This window comes from Hemicordylus capensis, chromosome 1, assembly GCF_027244095.1.
Source record: "Hemicordylus capensis ecotype Gifberg chromosome 1, rHemCap1.1.pri, whole genome shotgun sequence".
NCBI lineage: Eukaryota > Metazoa > Chordata > Lepidosauria > Squamata > Cordylidae > Hemicordylus > Hemicordylus capensis.
This window is the reverse complement of record NC_069657.1, coordinates 16,646,461-16,670,235: the sequence shown is the minus strand read 5'-3', so window position 1 is coordinate 16,670,235 and position 23,775 is coordinate 16,646,461. Positions and strand designations below refer to the sequence as shown.

Sequence of the window (23,775 nt, the reverse complement as noted above, 5' to 3'; positions counted from 1 at the left end):
GAATGATTTTTAAATTGTTAAATTGTTTTAAGTTTTTGTATATATTTTAACTTGTTTTATGCTATTGTTATCTGCCCAGAGATGAAAGTTTGGGACAGTGTACAAATGTGATAACTAACTAACTAACTAACTAAATAAATAAATGTCTAAGATCCAAATCTCCAAGGTAAGCAATGAGAGCGATGATAGCATGGCCACTGTGTTTGCCTGGATTACTACGCCAGGAACAGGATTAGGGCTTGATGTTGGGGAAGTCCTTTCAGGAATTGAAGAGCAGAACATATCTTTAGGGGTATTTGGTCCAGCAGTGCAGTCTGAAAGCTTGCCATTGTCAAGCACACCAAGCAGTACAGCAAGTTTAGGTTGGATAAGTATTAGATATATCTAAGTTCCCCTCCCGCGCCAAATGTCTGAGGGGGGAATTACTTGTGGGGGCGGGAAGCTTTGTATCTTCCACCTATGGTTCCAACATTTCCAAAAATGTTTTCTCCTCCCTCCTCTGTTTTTCAACAAAAATGTTCTCAAAGCAGTTTACACAGAAAAATAAAAATAAGGAGAAGGGGGTTCCCTGTCCTCAGAGGGCTTACAGTCTAAAAAGGAATATAAGGTAGACGCCAGCAATAGCCACTGGAGAGACGCTGTACTGGGGTCGGACAGGGCCAGTTGTTCTCCTCCCCCGCTTAATATAAAGAGAATCACTACTTTGAAAGGTGCCTCTGTGCCCAGTTACCTCTCTAATCACGTGGCAGGCGATGTGCCTCTTAAGGGCTCTTTCAATATACAGGTCCTTTGCCCCACAATCATCACAGATAAGCAATTTGCGAGTAATCTATATATTTTAAGGGTTCCGGAAATCAGAGTTTATATTCAAACAAAAGAAAGTGAGAGCACAAGAGAAAGAGAATAAAGATGACTTGAAAATCAAGTAACGTGTCAACTCACTGAAGAATGGGTTATTATTTTTCCTAAGATTCAGTCATTTAAAGATATGCACAGAACAGATGGAACAATCAGAGAACCAAGCTGTCAAAGTTAAGGAACAACGAACAAGATCAAATTAAACTTGAATGAAATTGTGTTGTCGTTACAACTGTCTCCTTTCTGTGCCATCTTGAGACAACAGAGATCACAGGAACACCAACGATTTGTGAAGCTTACCAAATAATCTGTACAACACCAATTTATTGGTTAATTCAAATAATAATTAAATTCTATCAAAAATGACAAAAGGGACTGGAAGGGCAGTTTCTTGTTCTAAATCAAATTATCTAAATTACACTCAGATTTTCAAGATCATATAATATGCTTTCCCTTAAATACGGGTGACTGGGGTCACTATTTGACTGGATGAGGGCAAGTAACAACTGAAGTTCAATCCAGACAAGAGGGAAGCACTGTTGGTGGGGGCTCACCTGTCCAAGAAGATGGTAATGGGGCACACTTTCGCTAAAACATCAGGTTTGCAGTCTGAGGGGTCAGGGCTGGTCCATTTGCTAGGCAGACCTAGGAGATCATCTAGGACACCAATTCTTGGGAGGACCTTTTGTAGTTGGAACATACACATAAGTGGATCAAATATTTATTAAATCGGAGAGCTGATTTATTATGGGCTGGTTTGGATGATGTAGCCCCCAGAACAGGTAATTATGAAGGGAGGGCACCAAAATGTGCCTGTCAGAAGGTCTTCCACAAATGTCGTGTTGCACTCCTGGCATGCCCATTTATGGTGACTGTGTGTGTGTGGGGGGGGGGGGAGCTGTTCATTCAAATGATTCCTATACACATGCTCCAGATATTGAGCATGTTTATAGGGGCTGTTTAAATGAATCCCCACCACACAATAAAGAGACACACCAGGAGCAGGGGCGTAGCTACTATTGGGTGATCAGGTTCAAAGAACCCAGGCCGCTGTCCCTCAGGGGCTGTGCCTCGTGGCCCCAACACGCCCCCCGTGTCTGTCGTCAGACACGGGGGGTGGCTGGTTTAGCTCCTGAACAGGGCTGCATGGTCCTGTTTGGGAGTTAAATGGCAGGGAGAGCCACTTCTGGCCATGCTGTAAACACAGCACTGGCCTCGATCTAGCTCCCGAACGGGCCCCATTCAGGAGTTAGATGGCCAGTGCTATATTCGCAGTGTGGCCATGAGAGGCTCTCCCTGCCTTTAAGGCAGGGAAGAGAGCTGCTCTTGGACACAGCCTCATTCTAACTCCTGAATGGGGACACGCAGCCCCGTTTAGGAGCAAGACCACGCCCCCCACATCTGATGTCAGATTTGAGGGTGTGGCTATCCCCCGCGTCCGACATAGGGGGCGGGGTAAGCGGGGCTGCAGCAGCGGCTGGACACAGGCTGCCGCTGGTCGGGTCCCGCTACTGACCAGGAGAATGACCCAATGGGTGCTCCTGGCATAATCTCTTCAGAATCATGTGTGCTAGGGGCTGTATTATTGGAACCAGCCCTATTTTGCCCAAATTATGAACGTGTTAAGATAAGTCCTGCTGAATTGGACCTTACACTCATATACTCCAGCGTTCTGTTTCCAACAGTGGCCAACCAGATATTTCTAGGAAGCCCATGACCAGGGCATGAAGACAATAGCTCTCCCAACCTCAGCTGCCCCCTTTAGCATCTGTTTTTCAAAGATATACTGCCTCTGAACATTGAAGGTCCATTTAGCTGAACAGGTGGCAACTGCAAAGGAAAGGGTCAGGAAAGTGAAATGTCAGCATCTGGTGCAATGACTTAAAACAGTGTCCAGGCAGGTGCACGGTGCTGCTTCCTGTGCACCTGCCTGGATGCTGTTTTAAGAGGTTTTGCCACTGTCCAGTAGCACAACACCAGCAAACACATGATTCCGGAGGCCGAGTTAAAGGCTCATTTGAGCCCTTTACCCTGGCTAAGAGCTGAGTTCCAATGCAGGGCTAGGCAGTGCTGCCCTGCCTGGATCGGGCCCGATCCTGGCGGTTATCACATGCAGCCTAACCCAGGGTGGGCTTCCCTAGCCTGGGTTAGGCTGACTCTAAATATTTGTGCGCTTGCACTATCTTTACTGGCTTACTTGGAGCTTCCCTTCAAAGCTTGGTGCATTTTCTTCCAAAGTCTAACAGCATTCCAAATGGCTACTTAAGATGCAGCCCATCACCAAGGCAAAACCATAAGCTCTTGAAAAAAACACTCAGCCTTTCACATTAATCACAGCTAAAGTGGATTTGAACAACAACAAGTGATAATTAGAGGGGTCTAAAAGGCTATTTCAATGTACCCTGAAGAAACTTCACAGCTTCTTTTATGCAATTCAATATCAAAAACTTTGCATTAAAAAAAAAAGATGAGGCAAGTACATTTTAGCTATTCTATGCTGTAAAAAGCATCTCGCTAATCTTATTAGAGCCAAATGGCTACAACTGAGTCATAGTTTTGTTTTTTTAGAGAAGAAGTAATTTGACTGTGACTTCAGTTTAAGGAAAAATATTAAACTGTATTATGTTTTAGAGTTCATCTTTATAGTATAACTATAGTCGGATGATATCTGGGTCCATATTGACCTGACCCCCACCCCCAATATTAATTTCTATGAGATCTCATGCACTTTGCTCTTCAAATCCATAATTCTTAGACATATGAATAAAAACAAGTACTAGATGGTTAACATTTCCTCATCACTATTTCTGCATCACTCTTTCACATAAAGCAGCAATTGTGTAGTTAAATGATATTTTTCATCAAGTTAATGTCATTAAGTACTTTGGATGTATAGTATTTTATTCCCCCATTTCATTTTAACTGGAGCCTGACATCAAAACCCCATCTATCTATCTATCTATCTATCTATCTATCTATCTATCTATCTATCTATTTATTTCACTTTTATACCGCCCCACACTCATGTCTCTGGGCGGTTCACAATGATAAAACAGTTAAAACACACATAAAAACACAAAAACAATTAAAAACTAACAATTTAAAAATCAATCACAGAATTAAAAACCTATACATTATTAAGAAGCTGAAAAAGCTTGAGTAAAAAGATGGGTTTTTAAATATTTTTTTAAAATTGTCAGGGGAAATTTTAGGGGAAAACTGAGCAAGTTCCAGACTAATGCTGTCCTCACATCTGAATGTTGTCCATGATCAATGACTTTTGCCAAGTCCCCACTCCCGGCTGCTGCCCCCAGTGTATGTTTCTGATGGTCCCTTAACCCTCAGGGACATATTTTCAGGGGGCATCAGAGGGAAGGGCAGGTGTGGCAAAAACAACAACACTGTAGATGAGCAGCTCACTCAAACGGAAAGGGAAACAAGTTGTTCTAGTAAGAACTAATTAGTCTACTTTCCTTTCACTGTCTCAAAAATTGGACTAAATTTGGTTCAGATTGAGATCCACAAGTTAGATCTCTTGCGCCTCAAATGTTCATGTGTCCACCATATTGGATTGGGGTGACATCATTACAAACGGCACCACTGAGTGTTCCTGTGTATCACTCACTACAACTATACCAAATTTGGTTCAAATTGGTTGGACAGTCCTCAAGTAGTGCACTTACAACTCAAAAGTTCACATCTTGGATAGGGGTGGGTGACATCATCACAAATGACACTACTGGGGCATCCCTATGTGTCCATACATCTGTAGCAAATTTGAATCAAATTGGTAAGACAGCCACAAGTTAACGCACTTGCGCCTCAAAGGTTTACGGGTCCACCATCTTGAAATGGGGTGGATGACACTGTCACAAACTATGCCATTGAGATGTTCCTGTGTGTCACTCACTGCAACTGTACCTTATTTAGTTCAAATTGGTTAAGACAGTCCACAAATTAGCCTGCTTGCGCCTCAGATGTATACGCAGCCGCCATCTTGAACTGGAGTGGATGACATCATCACACACCATGCCATTTGGTCATCCCCATGTGTCCCTAAAGCTGGAGCAAATTTGGTAAAAATCAGTTAGGCAGTTCACAAGTTAGTCCACTTGTGCCTCAAAAGTTTATGCACCTGCCATCTTGAATCGGGGCGGGTGACGTCATCACAAACTACACCATTGAGGTGTCCCAATGTGTCCCTACAACTGTACCCAATTTGGTTCATATTGGTCCAGGCATTGCAAAGTTGATGGGGGGAGCACATGGACACACACACACACACACAGAATGCCAGGGGACCTCATAAGCCTACCGTAAAGTAGGCTAAAAAAACGAAAATGTGTGAGTGAACTGAAACTGGCACAGAACCACTGTCTTTACTATAGGACACGGGTTCTCAGTATTGGGTCCCCAGATGTTGTTGGACTGCAACTCTGATCACCCCGACACAAAGACCAAAGGATGGGAAATATGAAAGTTCTACTCCAATAGCATCTGGAGATCCAAGGTTGTGAACCCCTGCAACAAGATAATGAGCCGGGTCTCACGATCAGTGAGACCCGGTTTGGGAAGCTAAGCGGGGAGAGCGGGCTAAGCCCACTCTCCCCATAGACAAGCAGGGTGGGAGCCCTGGGCGGCTGGACTGGCCTCCCACACGACTGCTGGCTCCATGATGGAGCCGGCGGGGGCTGGGGAGTTTGGGGGCCGCGCGGCCCCCAGAAGCACAAGTATGCCCTGCGCGAGCGCACAGGGCATACTGGGGAGACCCCCAAGCCAGGAGGCTGCTTCTCAGCCTCCCACTGGGGGTCTACTCGTGAGTAGATGCGGCACGTAGCTGTGCCATGGCTACTCACAATCCCAAAAACTGGGTTTGCGGGTTACCCGCTCAAGAACCACCGGGCTCGCAGCCGAGCCTGGTGGTTCTCACAATTGTAGAAAATCGGGTTAGCAGAGGCTAGCCTGATTTGCTACAATCATGTGAATAGCCATGATATATGGGCTATATGGGTCATTTGGGGTCAGCTATAGGGCTGAGCCCATGCAACATTTTTGCCTTGAGAGTCGAGGGTTACAGCAGGTCTTGACAATTCTTATTTGTATATAGGAAAAAGGTTGTGTTCTTGAGTCAGTGTCGACTCCTGGCGACCACAGAAGGTGTTTACCATTGCCATCTCCCGCGCAGTATGAGATGATGCCTTTCAGCACCTTCTAATATTGCTGCTGCCCGATATAGGAGTTTCCCATATTCTGGGAAACACACCAGCGGGGATTCGAACCAACAGCCTCCTGCTCTCTAGGCAGGTTACTTCCCCACTGTGCCAAAATTTTAAGAGCCAAACAATGGACCCTTGACAACAATTACCAGATTTAGTGATGGATACTGGGGAGGGGGGGCAGCAAATAGGCTTCTCTTTACAAAGACAATACTTGGAAACAGAGCTGTCTGGGACAAAGAGAACATTTTATTAAATAACTCTACTCCTGAATATCCTTGTCTAGATGCCACAGTTAAGTTTCTAGGCACCATGCCTCCCTGATGCTTGCATTTGTGAAGCCCTGCGTTAAGGGTATGTGCAGTCCCTCCCCCCAACCATCCTGGCTCACCTTTTTCATCACTACTACCACCTGACTCTCCTCCCACTGGGTGCTGATGGCTTTTTTTTGTTTTTTTTAAACCCACAAGTCCCCTCACCATGATGCCACATCAATACACCTCATTGTGGGGGACTTGTGGATTATTGTTATTTTTTAAGGGGGCTGCCAGCAGTATCCAAGAGAACACTGCTAGGAACAGTGCTGGCAACTTCGCCCAGCTTCCCATCCCTTAAGTTTTATTTTTTTTTTTTTTTACATTAACACATTTGTATACCGCCCAAAACACAAGTCTCTGGGCGGTTTACAACAAAAGTCTGGATGAAGCCCCAACTTGGCTACCTGAGAATGGGGTGACAGAACGGGCCATTTGGCTCAGCAAGAGTCAGACTCCAAATACACAGGAGGGTTAAAAATAAAGAAACCCAGGGAACCATTTCTGGATGACTTGGAAAGGGACTACAAGAGGAGAAAGAACCTGGTGCCGTTCGCAAGCAGAAAGCCCTGCTGTTTAAACCATTAGGCCTGCGAGAGAATAGGGAGCAACAATAAATTTTAAGGCACGTTAACAATCCCGTAAGCATCTATCTTTGAAATATAAACTGCGGCTACTTATTACGGGTGTGCATGAGCTGCCTACACTGTTTCATTTAATCAGCATACAAAAAGAATGAGGTGCCAGAGAAAATTTAAAATACACAGATGCTCACCCGCTGTGGTTCACGTGTAATAATGGATAAAGTATAGAGTAAAAATCCAACATGCACATACACAAAGGGAATTGAAGTGTCAAGCCAACAATCTTTATACAATGCAGTATATTTGTCAGAGCATTTTTTAAAAAGTACAATATACTCTGTGTGAGAGAGATAGCTTGGCCCATATCCCAGGATGCATGAGGCAATGAGACCTAACTGCTCAAAAGCACTTCTGAATATTATATATTAGAAACCGACTGTGTTTATAGGTTCGCTAAGCTCCCCGTGGGTGTTGTGTTTGCAACACATTTGATAATGACTCTTACGTGTGAAAAATGTTTTCCCTACAGAGAGATTCTATGAATACCCTGACCCCAAAAGATTCAAAGCAGTGACAGCACACAGAATTGCTTGCGCTGGTGTCACTACAGTGGCAAGTTGATTGGCTGCCTGCTGGCTACAATCTGCGCGTTGTGCATAGAGAAGGCCGTAGAAGCAGAAATACTTTTAGGGTGGTGTGTCAGCAAGAAATCTATTAGGACATGAGCCAGCTGGGGTGGTCAGTACCATCTGGGGCGGTTGAATGCTCACTGTGGTTTTTGACAAGGTCTACGGCCCTAGAGATGGAACCCAGGTGATAGCACTGCAATACTTTTAGCTTTCGGCGTGTTGTTGTGATTTTATTGTCCTGATCACTGGGCCTGCAGTGGCCAAAGGTGCAATGGTGTTTTGAAAGCTCTTAGAACTTTGATTACTCCACGGTGACAGTACAATTTGTTCATTGTTACCCTGACCTGAGCCCTACCCTTTCCCCCTAACCCTTTCCTCTGTGCAAAAATGACTGCAATTTTACCCTAATTGCTTGGGGGTAGGAATAGAGAGGAGATGATAAGAGAGGTAAAAGGGGTGGGATAAAAACTGTGCCTAGAACCAGGGGTCATCCCATGAAATTGATTGCCAGGAAATCTAGGACCAACAAACGGAAGTACTTTTTCACACAACACATAATCAACTGGTGGAATTCTCTGCCACAAGATGTGGTGGCAGCCAACAACCTGGATGGCTTTAAGAGGGGTTTGGATAACTTCATGGAGATGTCTATCAATGGCTACTAGTTGGAGGGCCATAGGCCACCTCCAGCCTCAGAGGCAGGATGCCTCTGAGTACCAGTTGCAGCGGAGTAACAGCAGGAGAGAGAGGAGAACTTGGACTAGATGGGCCTTGGGTCTGATCCAGTAGGGCTGTTTTTATGTTCTTATGTTTCTTATGTAACTCTGAATTTAAGACGATCCCCTTAAAAAGTAGAGGTTAAACACAGGTTGTACCTGCATTTACTCAAAAGGAACAGGACTCTGAATTTAAGACAACCTCCCGATTTCTAATCTTAAAACACTTGGGGGATGGATGGACCTAGTCTTACAGATAAATACAGTAAGCGCAACAATTTGTCAGAGCATTTTGCTCTATGTTCCATCGCTAGAAGGGTAGAGTTTGACAGAAATTGCTACATGAGCACTTGTCCCCCCAGGACGGTACTGATGGCCAACATCTGTGGACCTGAATCGTGGACTAGATGGGAAGCGTAGTCCTTGCCAGTGTTTCCCCCATTGGGAGAGCAATGGGGCAGACTATGTTTCCCAGTGCTGGCTGCATGTCTTCCAAAATGGCACTGAAGTTCAACTGTTTCTCGTAAAGTGACCCCCCACTCCCAAAGCACAACACTGCACGGAGGTCAGCAGAGTGGGAAGTGGCCCTCAGACTGAAGGCTTTTTGCAAAAGTGGCCTCCACTTGAAAAATAGTCAAGCTCATTGTCCTAAAAGGCCTTGGGCTGGGTTACCGTAAGGAACTCCTATCTTCATATGAACATGCCCATACCCTTTGATTAGCTTTGGAGGCCCTGCTCACTTGCCCACCTTTAGCTGAGATACATTTGGTGGGCGATACAGCGAATGCAGGGCCTTTCCAGTGGCAGCACCATATTTATGGAATTTCCTCTCCTAGGAATATGTCAGGCACCCTCTCTAATAGCTTTTAAGTGATAGCTCAGTTAATTTTATGCTTGTCAAGTTTTCAGGAGGTTAGGCTGCTGTTTGTTCAGTGACGCTTGTATCTGTCTTTAGGCAGCTGCTTTTACAGACTGCTCTTTTATTGTTTAGTTTATTGTTTGGTGCACTTGTGTTATTGTAATCCAGCCTGTGCTTATTTGTTGTTGCTTGTGCAGCAGTGCTACCTGTGCTGGGTACACATTTTGTGTGCCACATAACTGGCTTTTGTGCCATCTCACTCAGCCACCTCTGCCAATGGTAAATGTTGCCAGCCATGTGGTACCAACGAGCTCTGTATACCAACTTGACTCCATGGATTTACTCACTAAACTGGCATTTTGCTGGTTGTTGTGCCTCATTCTCCCTATTTAACTGCTGGCGCCAAAGAAAAGGGGACAACCCAGTATACGATGCTTCTGCGTAGTATCCATCCAGCTCATGTCCCCTGGAATGAATGGATGCTGCACAAAAGCAATCCTAGATGGAGCATACTATCAGTTTCAAAAGCGTGCTAGGGATGGGTCACACAATACTTCCTCCAGCACATGTGATTATGAAGCAGACATGCCAAGAGCGCACCCATCCCATCCCCATAAAAACATAACAACAGCCCTGCTGGATCAGGCCTAAAGCCTATCTATCCAGCATCCTGTTTCACACACAGTGGCCCACCAAATGTATCTGGGAAGCCCACAGGCAAGAGATTACACAAGCCCTCTCTCCAGCTGTTGCTCTCCTGTAACTGGTATTCAGAGGCAACCGGCCTCTGAGCCTGGAGATAGCCTATAGTCATCAAAACTAGTAGCCATTGATAGACCTGTCCTCCATGAATTTTTCAGCCCCTTTTAAAGCCATCCAAGCTGGCGGTCATCTGGCACATCCCTTTATCATGTGTGTAGGGACTGTTTTTCCTCATGACTCCAATATATAGGCTTCAGATATTTGTTTGAATAAGTACTTGGAGGGCATGTATAGGGGCCATTTGGATGAACAGCCCCCTCTCCCCACACCATAAAGGGATGCGCTGGGAGGGCATCGCGATGCCTGTGGAGGGCGCCCTGGTGGGCACTCTCTTGGCACATCCTCTTCATTATCACATGTGCCAGGGGCTGTATTGTGTGAATCAGCCCTAACAGGGAAGGCAACAACCCTAGTCAACTTAGCTGAACTAAATTTAGTTTAAATATTCACAGATGCTAATCTTAGGGAAAGAAAGAAAAAATGCAGCATGCTATTCTAGTTGCACATTTTTGGACTCAGAAGGAATGGCAAATGGAATAACTGGACAGAAGTTAGGTCTCACCCAAATACATTTATTTCCCAACTGTATATTCAGAAATTTCCCGGTTCCAACTCTCTTTGCTATTGGATATACTGAAATGAGACTCAGATTCAAAACGTCACTAAACATGAAACCCATGTTATTTCAAAGTCAAACTTACGACTTGAGGGGAATTTGTGCTTATCTATACCAGGGATTCTCAACGTTGGGCCCCCAGATGTTGTTATTGGACTTCAACTCCCATAATCCCCAGCCAAAGGCCACTGGGGCTGGGGATTATGGGAGTTGAAGTCCAGTAACATCTGGGGGCCCTACGTTGAGAATCCCTGAATTATACGAGCAAAAATCAGCTCCTAAACATTCCATCACAATCTAGCACCAAAGGCGGCCATGGAACCACAAGGTGGGGCTCTGCAGATGAAGGGGTTGGGCCATGAAGATAGGGGGTGGGCTCAGTTTTAAAAAGCTTTCTATTCAGTTCAATTGTGCAGAGTAAACAGGTGACAATGTGCAATATAGCAATCCAGTCCTTTGGTCACTAGGGACAGGTGGCAACATTGACCTCAACTCAGAGGTGTCCTTTAGTGCTCCTACATTCTCCCACATTGCAGGACTCAGTCAGACCTGGAACTTGAAGAAGCTTCTGCTGAGGAGGAAGAGGAACAATCTTGCAATGGCCTCAGTCTTTGAGGAGAAGCCAGAGCTGATCATGCAGGATGAACCTGAGACCTCAAGGGATCTGATGGCCCCCACCTGGACTCTACTAGGGATGTGCATGGAACCGGTTCAGAGGCCGTTTATGGGCCTCCAAACTGGTTCAAACAGTGGGTGGTTCTGCTGGTTGGAAGGTGGGGGAGGGGTGCTGCTTTAAGGGTGGGGGAGGGTGCACTTACCTCTCCCGCCGCTCTTCCCCCGTCGGTGCTCCATTTTTAGAAAGTCATTTGGGGCAGCAGTATATCTCCCTGCTGCCCTGTTTGCTGTGCACATGTGGGTCAGATACTTCCAGTTAGTTCTGGTAAAGGGGGCAAAAGTACGCTGCCGTCCCGATGGACTTTCTAAAAATGGAGCACGGGTGGGGGGAAGAGTGGCGGGCGGGCGGAGCACACTCCCCCACCCTTAAAGCAGCACCCCACACCACTGAGCCTCCCCCGTCCCGTTCCGTGCAGATCCCTAGACTCTACTTCAGATCTTCCTTAAAAGCTCCCATTGCTGTAGAGAGAAAAAGTATTAACGCTTTTGAACTTTGGTGCTGGAGAAGACTTTGGAGGATACTATAGACAGCCAGGAAAACAAACAAATGGATCATTGAACAAATCAATCCAGAATTTTCACTCGAGGCAGAAATGACCAGGCTCAAACTATCCTACTTCGGACACATTATGCGAAGACCCAGCTCCCTTGAGAAGTGCATAATGCTGGGAAAAGTTAAAGGAAAGAGAAGAAGAGGACGACCAGCAGCAAGGTGGATGGACTCAATTACGACAGCAATGAATGCACCACTGAGAGACCTTAAAGGCCAAGTTGAAGACAGATCATCCTGGAGAGTATCTATGTGGTCGCTAGGAGTTGACACCAACTTGACGGCACTTTATCAATCACCAATCAGCCCTGGCCTACACTGATGGGCATTGGCTCTCTGGGGTTTCAGAGAGAGGTCATTCCCAGCCCTAGCTGGAGATGACATAGATTAAACCCAGGACCTTCTGCACGCAAAGCAGATGCTCCACCCTTTGGCTATGGCCCATTCCCAAACTACTATGCCGGTTCAAGGAATCTGCATGAGAGCTGGACTGAAGGCAGATCCTGTCCAAACAGATAGTTGTGAAGACAATATCTAAACAAACTAGATAATGATCTAAACTGAAAGAAATATTTAATAGGTTCTTTGGCTCATCCCTTCCATCAAGGCACGATAAAATTCATTATTCCTGCAACATCCTTGATAAAGAGGTGTCAAGCCTAGACTCGATTTGTTTCAACAACAGTGATTGCACAACATCCCTTAGTAGCGTGTTCAAAAAGCTTTTCCTTAATGTTTAACCTGAAATGTTCTGTCTTCAGCTTTAGTTCTCTGCTTGTTCTGTTCTCAATGGCCAATGAAGATAATTGATAGCTGTCTCTTTTAAATATCTCTTTACATGTTTATAAAAAGTCTCCCCTTAAGCCTTCACAACCCAAGTACGGACATGCCTTGCTCTTGTAGCAATTCCTTTTCTTATGCTTTCAGTATTTTTGCTGGTCTCCTTTGAACTCTCTTCCATTGGGAATACGTTGCTAATATTTGTACTCAAAGATCCACTTACTTTACTGCCTGTTTCATATAACTACCGGGTTGGCAAGCACCTTCTCAGGGCAGAGGAGCAGGCACTTGCCCTCCCGCATGAATCTCTTATGTTGCAAAGCAGGATCTTGGGAAAGAGAAGGACCACTAAATGTGTGAATCATGAAACAGCTTTCCACTTGTAGCCAAGAGCCAGCCAGGGAGGAGGAGAAAGAGAAGAGCCTTGTGCAGTTCTATTTTAGAGCATGGATTATGATCCAACTGCTTAACAAAGCTGAACGTTGGAAGGGAAAGCCGGGAGCTTCATGGAGGTGCTGCATTATTGTGGATAGGTGGTTTCAGTCCTTTTTTAAAATACACAATAATAGAACACTTGCTGCAAACAGTGGAGGTGTTAAGTTACAAAGAAAATATAGGGCATCATGTAGAAATGCATGATGCTAGCCCAAAGTGCCAAGAAACAGGGGGCTCTCTCTTCCCCTTAAGTCAAGGGTTCTCAAACTTGGGTCCCCAGATGCTATTGGACTACAACTCCCACCATTCCCATGAAGGACATTGTGGCAGAGGATGATAGGAGTTGTAGTCCAGCAACATCTGGGGACTGGCGTTTGAGAGCCCCTGCCTTAAATGATGAGACTGGCTTCAAAATCTTTTTAAAAATTCAGTACTAGCATTTGTATTTGTATTCTGACTACGTCGGTTTTAAGACGTAATCCCCATTCCATGTCACAATGGGAAAGTCTTTTTCTTTTTCACAAATGTAGAGATTTTCAGTGACATACTTCTCCCTAAAGACCCTGACTAACCAGCAGAAGGTTGCCAGTTCAAATCCCTGCTGGTATTTCAGCATAAGATGCTGAAAGGCATCATCTCATACTGAGCGGGAGGAGGCAATGGTAAACCTCTCCTGTATTCTACCAAAGAAAACCACAAGGCTTTGTGGGCACCAGGAGTCGAAATCGACTTGATGGCACACTTTACCTTTAAAGACCCTGCTGTTTAAAGTATATAGCAAACAACCAGAGGCTTTGCATAGTAGGCAATACCATTATTATTCATAATAGGCAAGCATAGTTTATATTTCAAGTACTCAAAGTAAGTCCCTTATATTCTTAGTAGTAACCATCATAACAGGCCTGTAAGGTAGGCCAGTATTAAGGTCAAACTAAACATTCATAGGAATGCATTTCTAACAGGTCTATCTATTCATGGAAGCTTTCCTTAAAAAAAAAAAAAGCGCAGTTGTGGGGGAGCAGGGACAGATTCTGATCAAAACCATTGTGTGTGGGGAGGAAGGGGTTAACCTCTGCCCCAAGTGTGCACAGGGCTTTAGAAACACATCCCCACAAATGTCTTGTCTGGCCCTTATGACCCCCCCCCCCATATTACAGAGTAGGGAAATAGTGCTTTGTCTAAGGCTACATAGTGAGTTTGGGACTAAGGTGAGATTTGGAAATGGGGGCTCCTGACTCACTGCCTCTCTACTTTGTGGCTATTTCTGTCTAACCAGACTGTGAGGTGGTTCCCATGATCATTGGGAACCGCCAGACGGGGTTAAGCGGGGAGAGTGGGCTTAGCCTGCTCTCCCCACAGACAAGTGCCCGCAGAGCCCTGGGTGGCCGGATCGGCTGCCCACACGTCTGCCGGCTCCGTCACAGAACCGGTGGGGGCTGTGGAGATCGGGGGCATGCTGGAGAGACCCCCGAGCCGGGAGGCTGCTTTTTAGCCTCCCGGCCAGGGGTCTACTCATGAGTTGCCACAGCGCAGAGCAGCGCCACGGCAACACACAATCCGAAAGCCCAGATTAGCGGAGTGCTTGCTCCACTAACCTAGGCTTAGGGGAGGGTAACTCTAGCAGGTTACCCGCTTTGGTGAGACCAGGCTCAGCTGCAAGCCTGGTGGTTCTCACACGCAGGTGAAATTGGGCTAGGCTCTCTTAGCCCGATTTCGCCTGATCGTGAGAATCGCCTCCAAATCTCGAAGCAAGGAGAGAGGGCCATATGGCTCAAGGCACATGTGGAAGTCAGGAGTCCACTTTCAGGGACCATGCCTGTGTCTGATTAGAAAGTCCAATGCTAAAGTATTGAAAGTACTTTATGAAAGTCCAATGCTAAAGAGACAAATCCACACCTCTTCTTCAAGGGGAAACCTCTGAAAGCTACAACACACTCCACGTCTTCTCTAAGGGCCAAACTATACATGATGCTTAAAGCACTGTTAACTATGACAGTCTTCATTTTTCTGTAGCAGTTGGATCAGGACCACATGGGCACGATTTACAAAGGAGTCCCAAACCAGCTGCTAGCTAATTAATTAATTAATTAATTAATTAACTTACCCTACTTATAAAACCCCCGTCCAAAAATGGATCAGGGCCAGAGGCGTATCTATGGTAAATAGCGCGCTATTTAGCAGTGGACGTAGCCAGACCAAACAATGCTGGAAAATGACAAATTTCTTGTATGCTGGGGCTCATGAAATACCCAAATACTATTATTTTATTTTATTTTTTTACATTATACTATATGGAGGTGTACTTGGAAAACTAAACAGAAGTGCCTGTCTAATTCTTTACTATGCATTGTAGCATCACTATTACATTAGTTTTAAAAATAAATGGAGAACTTGACATTTCCCAGATACTCTGAAAATAATTAAAGGATATGTAGAGTAAACTGTGTCACTGCTTGGAATATATTCTAGTATTTCAGAATGACAGTTAAAATGAGAGAAAGAGAGTAAGAAACTCCCAGTGGGCCTTAATACTAAGGATTTCACACTGATTCAAAGACAAACTCTCCATTAATAGCCATATTATTAAGACATCACATTTAACTCACTTATCACAAGAAGCAAAGTAAGAGCAAATGAATACAATCCTAGCTCATAAGCTTCAGCTCAGTATTCACAAGCCCTGATTCTCTGTACATAGTGCCAAACTAAATATGTGTACAGTGACTTATATTATATTATATTTAAAAAAAAATTCCTGTAGCCGCTTCGGGGGGCCTCCTAAAGGCTGTGGGGGAGTGTCTGCAAAGGTCCCCCCTCCCCCCACTGGCCTCTAGGGCCTCTCATGGACCATTTGAGCATGTGCAGTGGCCATTTTTAAAAAAATTGTTTTTAAAAAATGGCCACTGAAAACAAAATGGCCACCACGCATACTCAAACGGCCTCTGCGAGGCCTGGCATAGCCTAGGGCCTCATAGAAGCCATCTGAGCATGTGCGGTGGCTATTTTGTTTTCGGTGGCAGTTTTTTAAATTTTTAATTTTTTAAAAAAATGGCGCCCCCCTTCAAGTGGCGCCTGGGGCATGTGCCCTGCCTGCCCTACACTAGATATGCCCCTGCTCAGGGCAGTTTACATCAAAACAAAAACTATTGAAATCAAAATGATAAAAACAGCCTAAAACCAATTAACAGTTAAAACATTTAAACAGTTAAAAACCCTGGAGAACCAGGCCAAACATTTACAACAGTTTAAAAACCCCAGAAGGCCAGGCCAAATAGGTATTTACCATGGAAAAGAGTTCCATTGGCACCAATGAAATATTTCAGGGGTAAATAACAGCCAGATTGGGCTCCCCCCCGCCAACAGACAATGAAGCGCTTCACACGACACGTGAAGTGGCTGACAAAGTTCTGTGGGGAGAGCGGGCACTCGTAGCCGGGCAGCTGCCCACACGGCTGCTGGCTCCGTCACGGAGCTGGCAGGGGCTGCAGGGATTGGAGGCCGTGCAGCCGCCGAACGTTCCAGGATGCCCCGTGCAAGCGCGTGGGGTATTCTGGAGAGACCCCTGAGCCTGGGAGGCTGCTTGCAGCCTCCCGGTCAGGGGTTTACTCATGTGTTGCTGCGCACTGTGGCAACACACAAGCAACCAAATGAGGTTAATGGAGCGCTCACTCTGTGAACCTCATTTAAGGGGAGGGGGAATTAGGCGGGCTAGCCGCCGTGGGAGCACCGGGCTTGTCTGTGAGCCCAGTGGTTCCCATGATCCCTGGAAAGCGGGCTAAGCTCCCTTAGCCTGCCTCCCTGTGATCGTGGGAATAGCCTCTATAACTGTGGCAGAGGAGTAGGAGTAAAGTCCACTCCCTACCACAGTCATAGGAACATAGGAAGTTGCCTTATACGGAGTCAGACCACTGATCCATCTACTCAGTATTGTCTACACAGGCTGGCAGTGGCTTCTCCAAGGTTACAGACAAGAGTCTCTCTCAGTCCTATCTGGGGGGGACTTGGGACCTTCTGCAGGCAAGCATGCAGGTGCTCTTCCCAGAGCGGCCCCATACCCTAAGGGGAACAGCTTACAGTGCTCACATGTAGTCTCCCATTCAAATGCAAACCAAGATGGACCCTGCTTAGCAAAGTGGACAATTCATGCTCACTACCACAAGACCAGCTCTCCTCCCAATCTGTGGTGGTGAGGCAATTCAACCACTACTAACTAAAGAAAAAACTAAATAATCAGGGTTAATAGTGCTTTAAACGTCACGTGTGGTTTGGCCTTCAGACAGATGTATCTGTTTAGGAGTTGCCCTCCTTGGCTGATTCTTCATGCACTTTGCTCAAGCAAATCCTGCTAATAGTCTGTACAATCTGTATGGACTTGAGTTTCATGATCAAGTAATGTTTGTGTTGTGTTGTCTTTGTGGTTATTCAAATTTAGAACTTTATGGGCCCATTTGAAACATCTTTCCGCAATCTTAATGCATCATGACTAAAAAAGGAAACTTTCTTTTAACATGAACTTGCAGCTCAACACACATTGCGTCATAACTAGGACCGCAAAGACAGAAACAGCCACTAAATAATTCCCTGTCTGCTTCAAATGTCCAGTTGTAATGAAGAAAAAGAGAGTGGATACTATCACATAGATGAATGAATCTGTAAAAATGCAGTGTGGTGGGTTCAGACATTCCAATCTGAAACATTACTGGGCACAGCTGATTTGACTGGGGGAGCAATACACCAGGAATGCCATTTCCATAGACCCTGCTGTACAGCTTTAACTTCAGTGCTTTCTAATGGAAGGAGATTGATTTACAGTACCTTTGGGCACAATTCTGCTTGTTGAGAGCATGGAGCAATTTTGCTGCAGCCCTGAACTGCCCTCCTCACTGCTTATTTATATTAATGTCCCCTTTGTGGCCCTAAGTGGCTAAACCTGAAAGCGTACATGAAGCTATGGTTATAACAGGGATATGTGGGGATATGTATGGCCAGGTCTTCTGGACCCTGGCAGCTGACTACGTAGTCCAGGTTTCAGACTCTTCTATCCAGAGGGAGTGCCAGGGTCTACCCAGGGTGCCAGGGTCTACTCCTTCAGGCTGAAGGAGAGCCAATCAGAGGAGGAGCCCACCCCAGCCTGGATCCCTGTTCTCCATGTCAGCCATCCAGATACTTTGGAGCTGGTGCAGCTGGAGCTGGTTGTCCCCTCAGAGAAGCCCAGGAGCCCTGCTGACCTGGTGATCTGAGCAGGGCTCCCACCCCTGCCTTGCACCCTGCTCCATCACCTGAGTCCTGGAAGCAGAGCCAACACCACACCAGAGCCGAGCTCCAGTTCTGAGGGTGGAGTGCTCACCTGGCCTTCTTGGGCGGCTGGCTTGAGGATCCAAAGAGGGCTGGGGGTCTCTGCAGCTACAGAAGCCAGGGGTGGGGAAACCTGGCCCTCCAGCTGCTGCTGAACTTCAACTCCCATCTTCCATGACAATGTAGCTGGGGATGACGGGGGTTGTAGTTCAACATCAGCTGGAGGAACAAGCTTGCTCACGCCAATATAAAATCTCAGTGTGCGTGCAGCAACCTTTTGCTAATTGAAGAGCTCCATTTTAGAGCTCGTGCCTCCAGCCTGCCCAGGTTTGGACAGGAGGGAAAGAACACCCCGTGGTTGGACTCAGGGACCAATTGCGACTAGGTGACAGTAGAGACACCAGCTCGCAGAAGCAGCCCCCTCCTGACCAGGATACTCAGTGCCCGGCCACTGCTACTCTCAACACATTCTAGACTATGTTGAAGGGAGAGCACTCACTTCAAGGAGGGGCTCTCCCATGCCACAGACGGAAGTACTCAGGGGGAGGCTCCTCCCTGGGCCTTTGCATGTGGTGGCTGCTAAGCACAAGCCTACACTGCAAGAGCTTTGGCTGGACACTGGGCACAGAATCCTGCAGTGTGGGATATGGACAGACCTGCAGTGAAGACTCACAGGAACACAGGAAGCTGCCATATACCGAGTCACACCATAGGTCCATCTAGCTCAGTCTTGTCTTCACAGACTGGCAGCGGCTTCTCCAAGGTTGCAGGCAGGAATCTCTCTCAGCCCTATCTTGGAGATGCTGCCAGGGAGGGAACTTGGAACCTTCTGCTCTTCCCAGAGCGGCTCCATCCCCTGAGGGGAATATCTTACAGTGCTCACACTTCTAGTCTCCCATTCATATGCAACCAGGGCGGACCATGCTTAGCTTAGGGAACAAGTCATGCTTGCTGCCACAAGACCAGCTCTCCTTTCCAAGCCCTCCACTCTGGTTGCCCTGCAGCAAGCATAGAAAGCAGCGGTGGCTAGGCAGGAGGGAGCAATACTAGACTCCGACTGAGCTGATCTGCAACCTAGTCTTTCTGGACTGAGGAAGCAGGGGTTATGCCCTCTAACTACACAGTCCTAAAATGGACAATAAAACCTGATTACAGGGAACCAGGATAGCATCCTGAGTGCTGGATTTGGAATGGGAAGTCCTAGGCTCATTGGGTCAGTCACCCTCTAGGCCAGTCACTATCTCCTACCCTTCTGTTGCAAGGATAAAATGGGATGATCCTGCAGACGTCACATCTGAGCTTGATGGAGAAAGCACAGGGCAAAAATGTGATAAAACAAACACCACAAAGAGGTTTCCCATGCAAGAGAGATGTTCACAGTGGATCCTCCACAGAATACAATTAATCTTGCATTGATAGTGCAGGGGAATAAATCAGGGGTACACGGCAGAACACCTTCTTATTCCTTTGAAGGCAGGAAATCTACGGCGTGGAGCAAGACGGCTTGGCAGTCTCTCTGGTTTAACCGCGCTCTGCTCTGCAGTCGCTAAAAAAGCTACAGATGACAGCTGCTGTACATGCAAAGGCAACAAATGTTATGTGACCAGAGATGACTGGCATGACATGTGCACCTTACGCAATCATGTTCCCAGCTATTTTAAAAATGTCCTGTGAAAAAAGTCCTGTAAAAATGATAATTGTTTTTTTTTTAAAGCTTGTCTGGTAAATAGATCACTTGGGAGCTTTATTCTGCTAATTTAAAAACAACAACAACAACAACAACAACAAAACTACTGGCTGCCATAAAGAACTTTTTTAAACCTACTAGCAGCAGCAGTTACAAAGTGTTATTAGAGAGACACTCTTTTGAACGTCTTATATTCTAGAATACCAAGGCATATCTAGATCTGCAGTTTCAACACTTCCCTCTGATCTCTACAATCCAAGCACAAGGTCTTCAAAGGATTCCTCTGAGGAAAATGGCGCAAAAAGCAGCAAAGAAGTGCTTTTGAAGTCAGTCCCCTTGTTTTGGAATTTCTTCCCTTAGAAGCATATAAAAAATGTAAACTAAGAGCTGATTCAGACATCTTGCAAGGACAAGTAGCAAAGCCCGTGAGGAGTGCGCCCAGTAGTGGCTTGTCCTAACGAGCTAGGGGGCGCCAAACAAGGCACAGCAGCCGCTGGTTCCCCACAGCTCCACTGGCTCCTCTTTCTCCCATCCTACCCACTGACGTTAATGAGAGCTGAGCAGCTCTACCTGATGAATGGCCAGCCTGGGGGCAGCATTGTTCTCCTTGATGCTGGGATAGGTGAGATGGGGAAGAGAGGAGCCCCTGGAGCTGCTGGGAACCAGAGGCAGCTGTGCCTCACTGGGTGCTCCCCCCGGCCGGGCTGATGAGGACGAGCAGCGACCGAGTGTACCGTCTCAGAATGAACAATGAAGAGCCATATCTAATCCTGCAACTTAGCACAGGACAACTATTTCTAGCGGAAGCTTCCCCTTGGACATGCTGCCCTTTGAAAAGTGTTCAGAAAAACTCAGCTGGTCTAGGAAAAAGCAGGCGGGTTGTTAACCCAGACTTGCCTTTTGTATATATCTGAATGGATTCGATAGAGCCAATGAGGCTATTCTCACAACCCGCAGAAACCGGGCTAACGGAGCCTAGTTTCTGCAGGTCGTCGGCTGTAACGGGAACCACGCAGCTCCTGGCAGCAAGCCCCACCCCCTTAAATGAGGTTAGCGGAGTGCACACTCCGCTAACCCCATTTACCTGATTGATCATTTGTTTCCCCAGCACAGCTCCACACCACACCAGCTCATGAGGAGACCCCCAATGGGGAGGCAACAAGAAGCCTCCCCGCACTGGGGGGCTCCACAAAAGCCTCCCCCACACTGGGGGGCTCCCGCACTCGTGGTGGGCATTCCAGGATTTCTGGGGGCCAGGAGGCCCCTGATCCCCGCCGCCCCAACCGGCTCCGTGACAGAGCCGGTAATTGTGCGGGCGGACGATCCCAGCCACCCAGGGCTAGCTGCCTGATCGTCTGCAGCAAGAGTGGGTCAAGTCCACTCTCCGCGCGAAACCCCTTATGGCTCTCCACACTGCTCGTGTGGAGAGCCTCAAAGTGTAGAACCAAAGAGGAACCAAAGCTACGATTCCTGATGTGAATTTTGCCTTTGCCATGAACTCAATCGGTGACTTTAAGCAAGCCTCCCCATCTCTCTGCCTCAGTCTTCCACTCCAAATCTGCCTTCCACTGCAAAATGGTCAAGCTAATATTGACCCACGTTACAAAGCTGCAGCAAGGATTACAAGAAGATAATGTATGTAGATGCTTAGAAGTGCTATGCAAGTCTTAAGTAATATTATTATTATTATTGTCATAGTAGTGCTTAGCCACTTGACACATTCTGTGAAACGTACCTGTCATGCGTCCTCATGAAGTCCCAAGTCTTTGAAACGCCATTCTGGAAAACAAAAAGCCACCACTAACTATTAGTTCAGGGTGTTCGCCTTCGGTCTATTCTGATACATTATGTACACATGTAATTTTCAATTTCTATTTATGTTGCTTGATTTGGATTATTCTACCAAAGACCATAGGGGTAAGGAAATGTAGAGAAGCAACGCCAAGGTGGAGGAAAAGACACATGTCTCAGGAAAAGACTGTGAGCATCAGGGGGCCTAAAAGCACTATCCCCTGGCACAGTGGCAGATCTCGTTAGCCGCCTTTAATTGCCCCACTTGATGACTAAAAGCAAGAGAGAACAGGGTTCCTGCACCTTTGCTGTGTACGAGCGGTGCTACTAGGGGGAGAAGAGCTGAATCTCTGCTATTAAGTATATAGAAATCCTATTTTCTGTTGCAGCCGGTCACCCCATTTTCCTGGGTCTTCATTTGATACAGCCCCACATAGCTCAGCACAACACAAAGCAACTACGGCGTCCAAAGCCTAGAAATCAGTCAAGAATGCTGCTAACACTGGAAATCATAACGAAAGCAGCTGGTTTGCCAAGGCTGGTTAAATATTTAAAAACAAGTTATTAATGCCCACAGCCAATAGTGGATGGGACGGGGGGCAGTAAACAAATTGGGCAAATAACCAGCTGGCATTCCAGGGGTGAGACAAGACAGAGTGCAGTGGCTGGGATAGGGAGAGGAGAGAGGCAATAAATCATACCTGTGGCTCATTTAACACCCCGCATTCTGTCTGTACTGGCCATTCCTACCCTGTGTTTCTTGTGACCATTATGGCAGGGAATGATGGGAGTTGTAGTCTTTCTAACCTCATCTGGGGACCCAAAGTTGGGAACACTAGATTAGTCCAATACTGTCTATTCTAAAAAGGCAGTCAGTGGCTGTTAAAGAACCCAGATTTTCAGCCTAGCTGCCCAAAGGAAGGACAGGCATGGAGCATTATACCCCACAAACAGATTGCCAAATGAGGTCCACTGGCAGCATTTTGAAGATGAAGAAAAAAGCCAACCAAATAAGAATGGCCAAAGGAGGAACCAGGTTATTGGGTGGGCAAAGTTGCCACTCAACAAAGGCAGGCCTGAAGGCTTAGATACAGATCTGTCAGAACAACTGAACACTGAACAGTTGGTGGGGATTAGGTAACTACCACATTGCCTCGGACAATAATCTTCTGAGCTTTATATGTTCAACCAGGCTTTAAAAAAAACCAAAAAAAAAACAGGGAATGTTTGACCACTAGCCGGCTTTCCCCACATTTCCACACTTCTAATTATAAAACACTTGTCCATCCCCAGAGGAGCTCCCTTCAAATGGGAGAGAGTCACAAAAATAGTCACAATTTTAACACCAGTTAAAACTGAAAGAAACATGTACCAAGGGAGGAAATTACTTTTCCTGAAAATACTATGATGAGAGAGTAGATATTTATAGGTGCAGGAATTATATATAAGTGAAGAGCACTGTACTGGATTTTTAGTGGCAAGGCAACCAACGTTTTGCTGATCTTCAAGCAGGATGTAAAATTCAGCCTCTCCATACCCAGGCTGGCCTAGCTCTGTGCATTCCCTAGCCCACAGACTCTGAATTTCCCCTTGCGCTTCCATCCTACTCCACCGATGCTAAAAGCTCAGTCCTCCTCCGCACTGTATTACATACTCTCAGGTTGGTTTCAAATGAGCCACTTTAGGAAGTAAAGTAAAGTGTGCCATTGAGTCGGTGTTGACTCCTGGCAACCACAGAGCCCCGTGGTTGCCTTGTGGTAGAATATAGGAGGGGTTTACCATTGCCATCAGTATGAGATGATGCCTTTCAGCATCTTCCTATATCACTGCTGACTGATATAGGTGTTTCCCATAGTACAGGAAACCTACCAGCTGGGATTTGAACTGGCAACCTCTGGCTTGCTAGTCAAGTCATTCCCTGCTGCGTCATTAGGGTGGTACTTATATTGAATGAATGAATCAGAACATTTCCACTGAGACTCTCTACTCACCTCACACATAACACATA

General features: G+C 46.3%; 1 protein-coding gene across 1 annotated transcript in view; it reads right to left on the bottom strand.

Annotated features, from left to right (window-relative positions):
- Positions 1–23,775, bottom strand: part of NUDT14 (nudix hydrolase 14) — a 92,320-nt gene that overhangs the window by 32,286 nt on the left and 36,259 nt on the right. Inside the window, exon 2 of the mRNA XM_053283940.1 lies at positions 21,712–21,755. Coding sequence (XP_053139915.1) covers positions 21,712–21,755 — 44 coding nt within the window. The remainder of the gene's footprint in view (positions 1–21,711; positions 21,756–23,775) is intronic.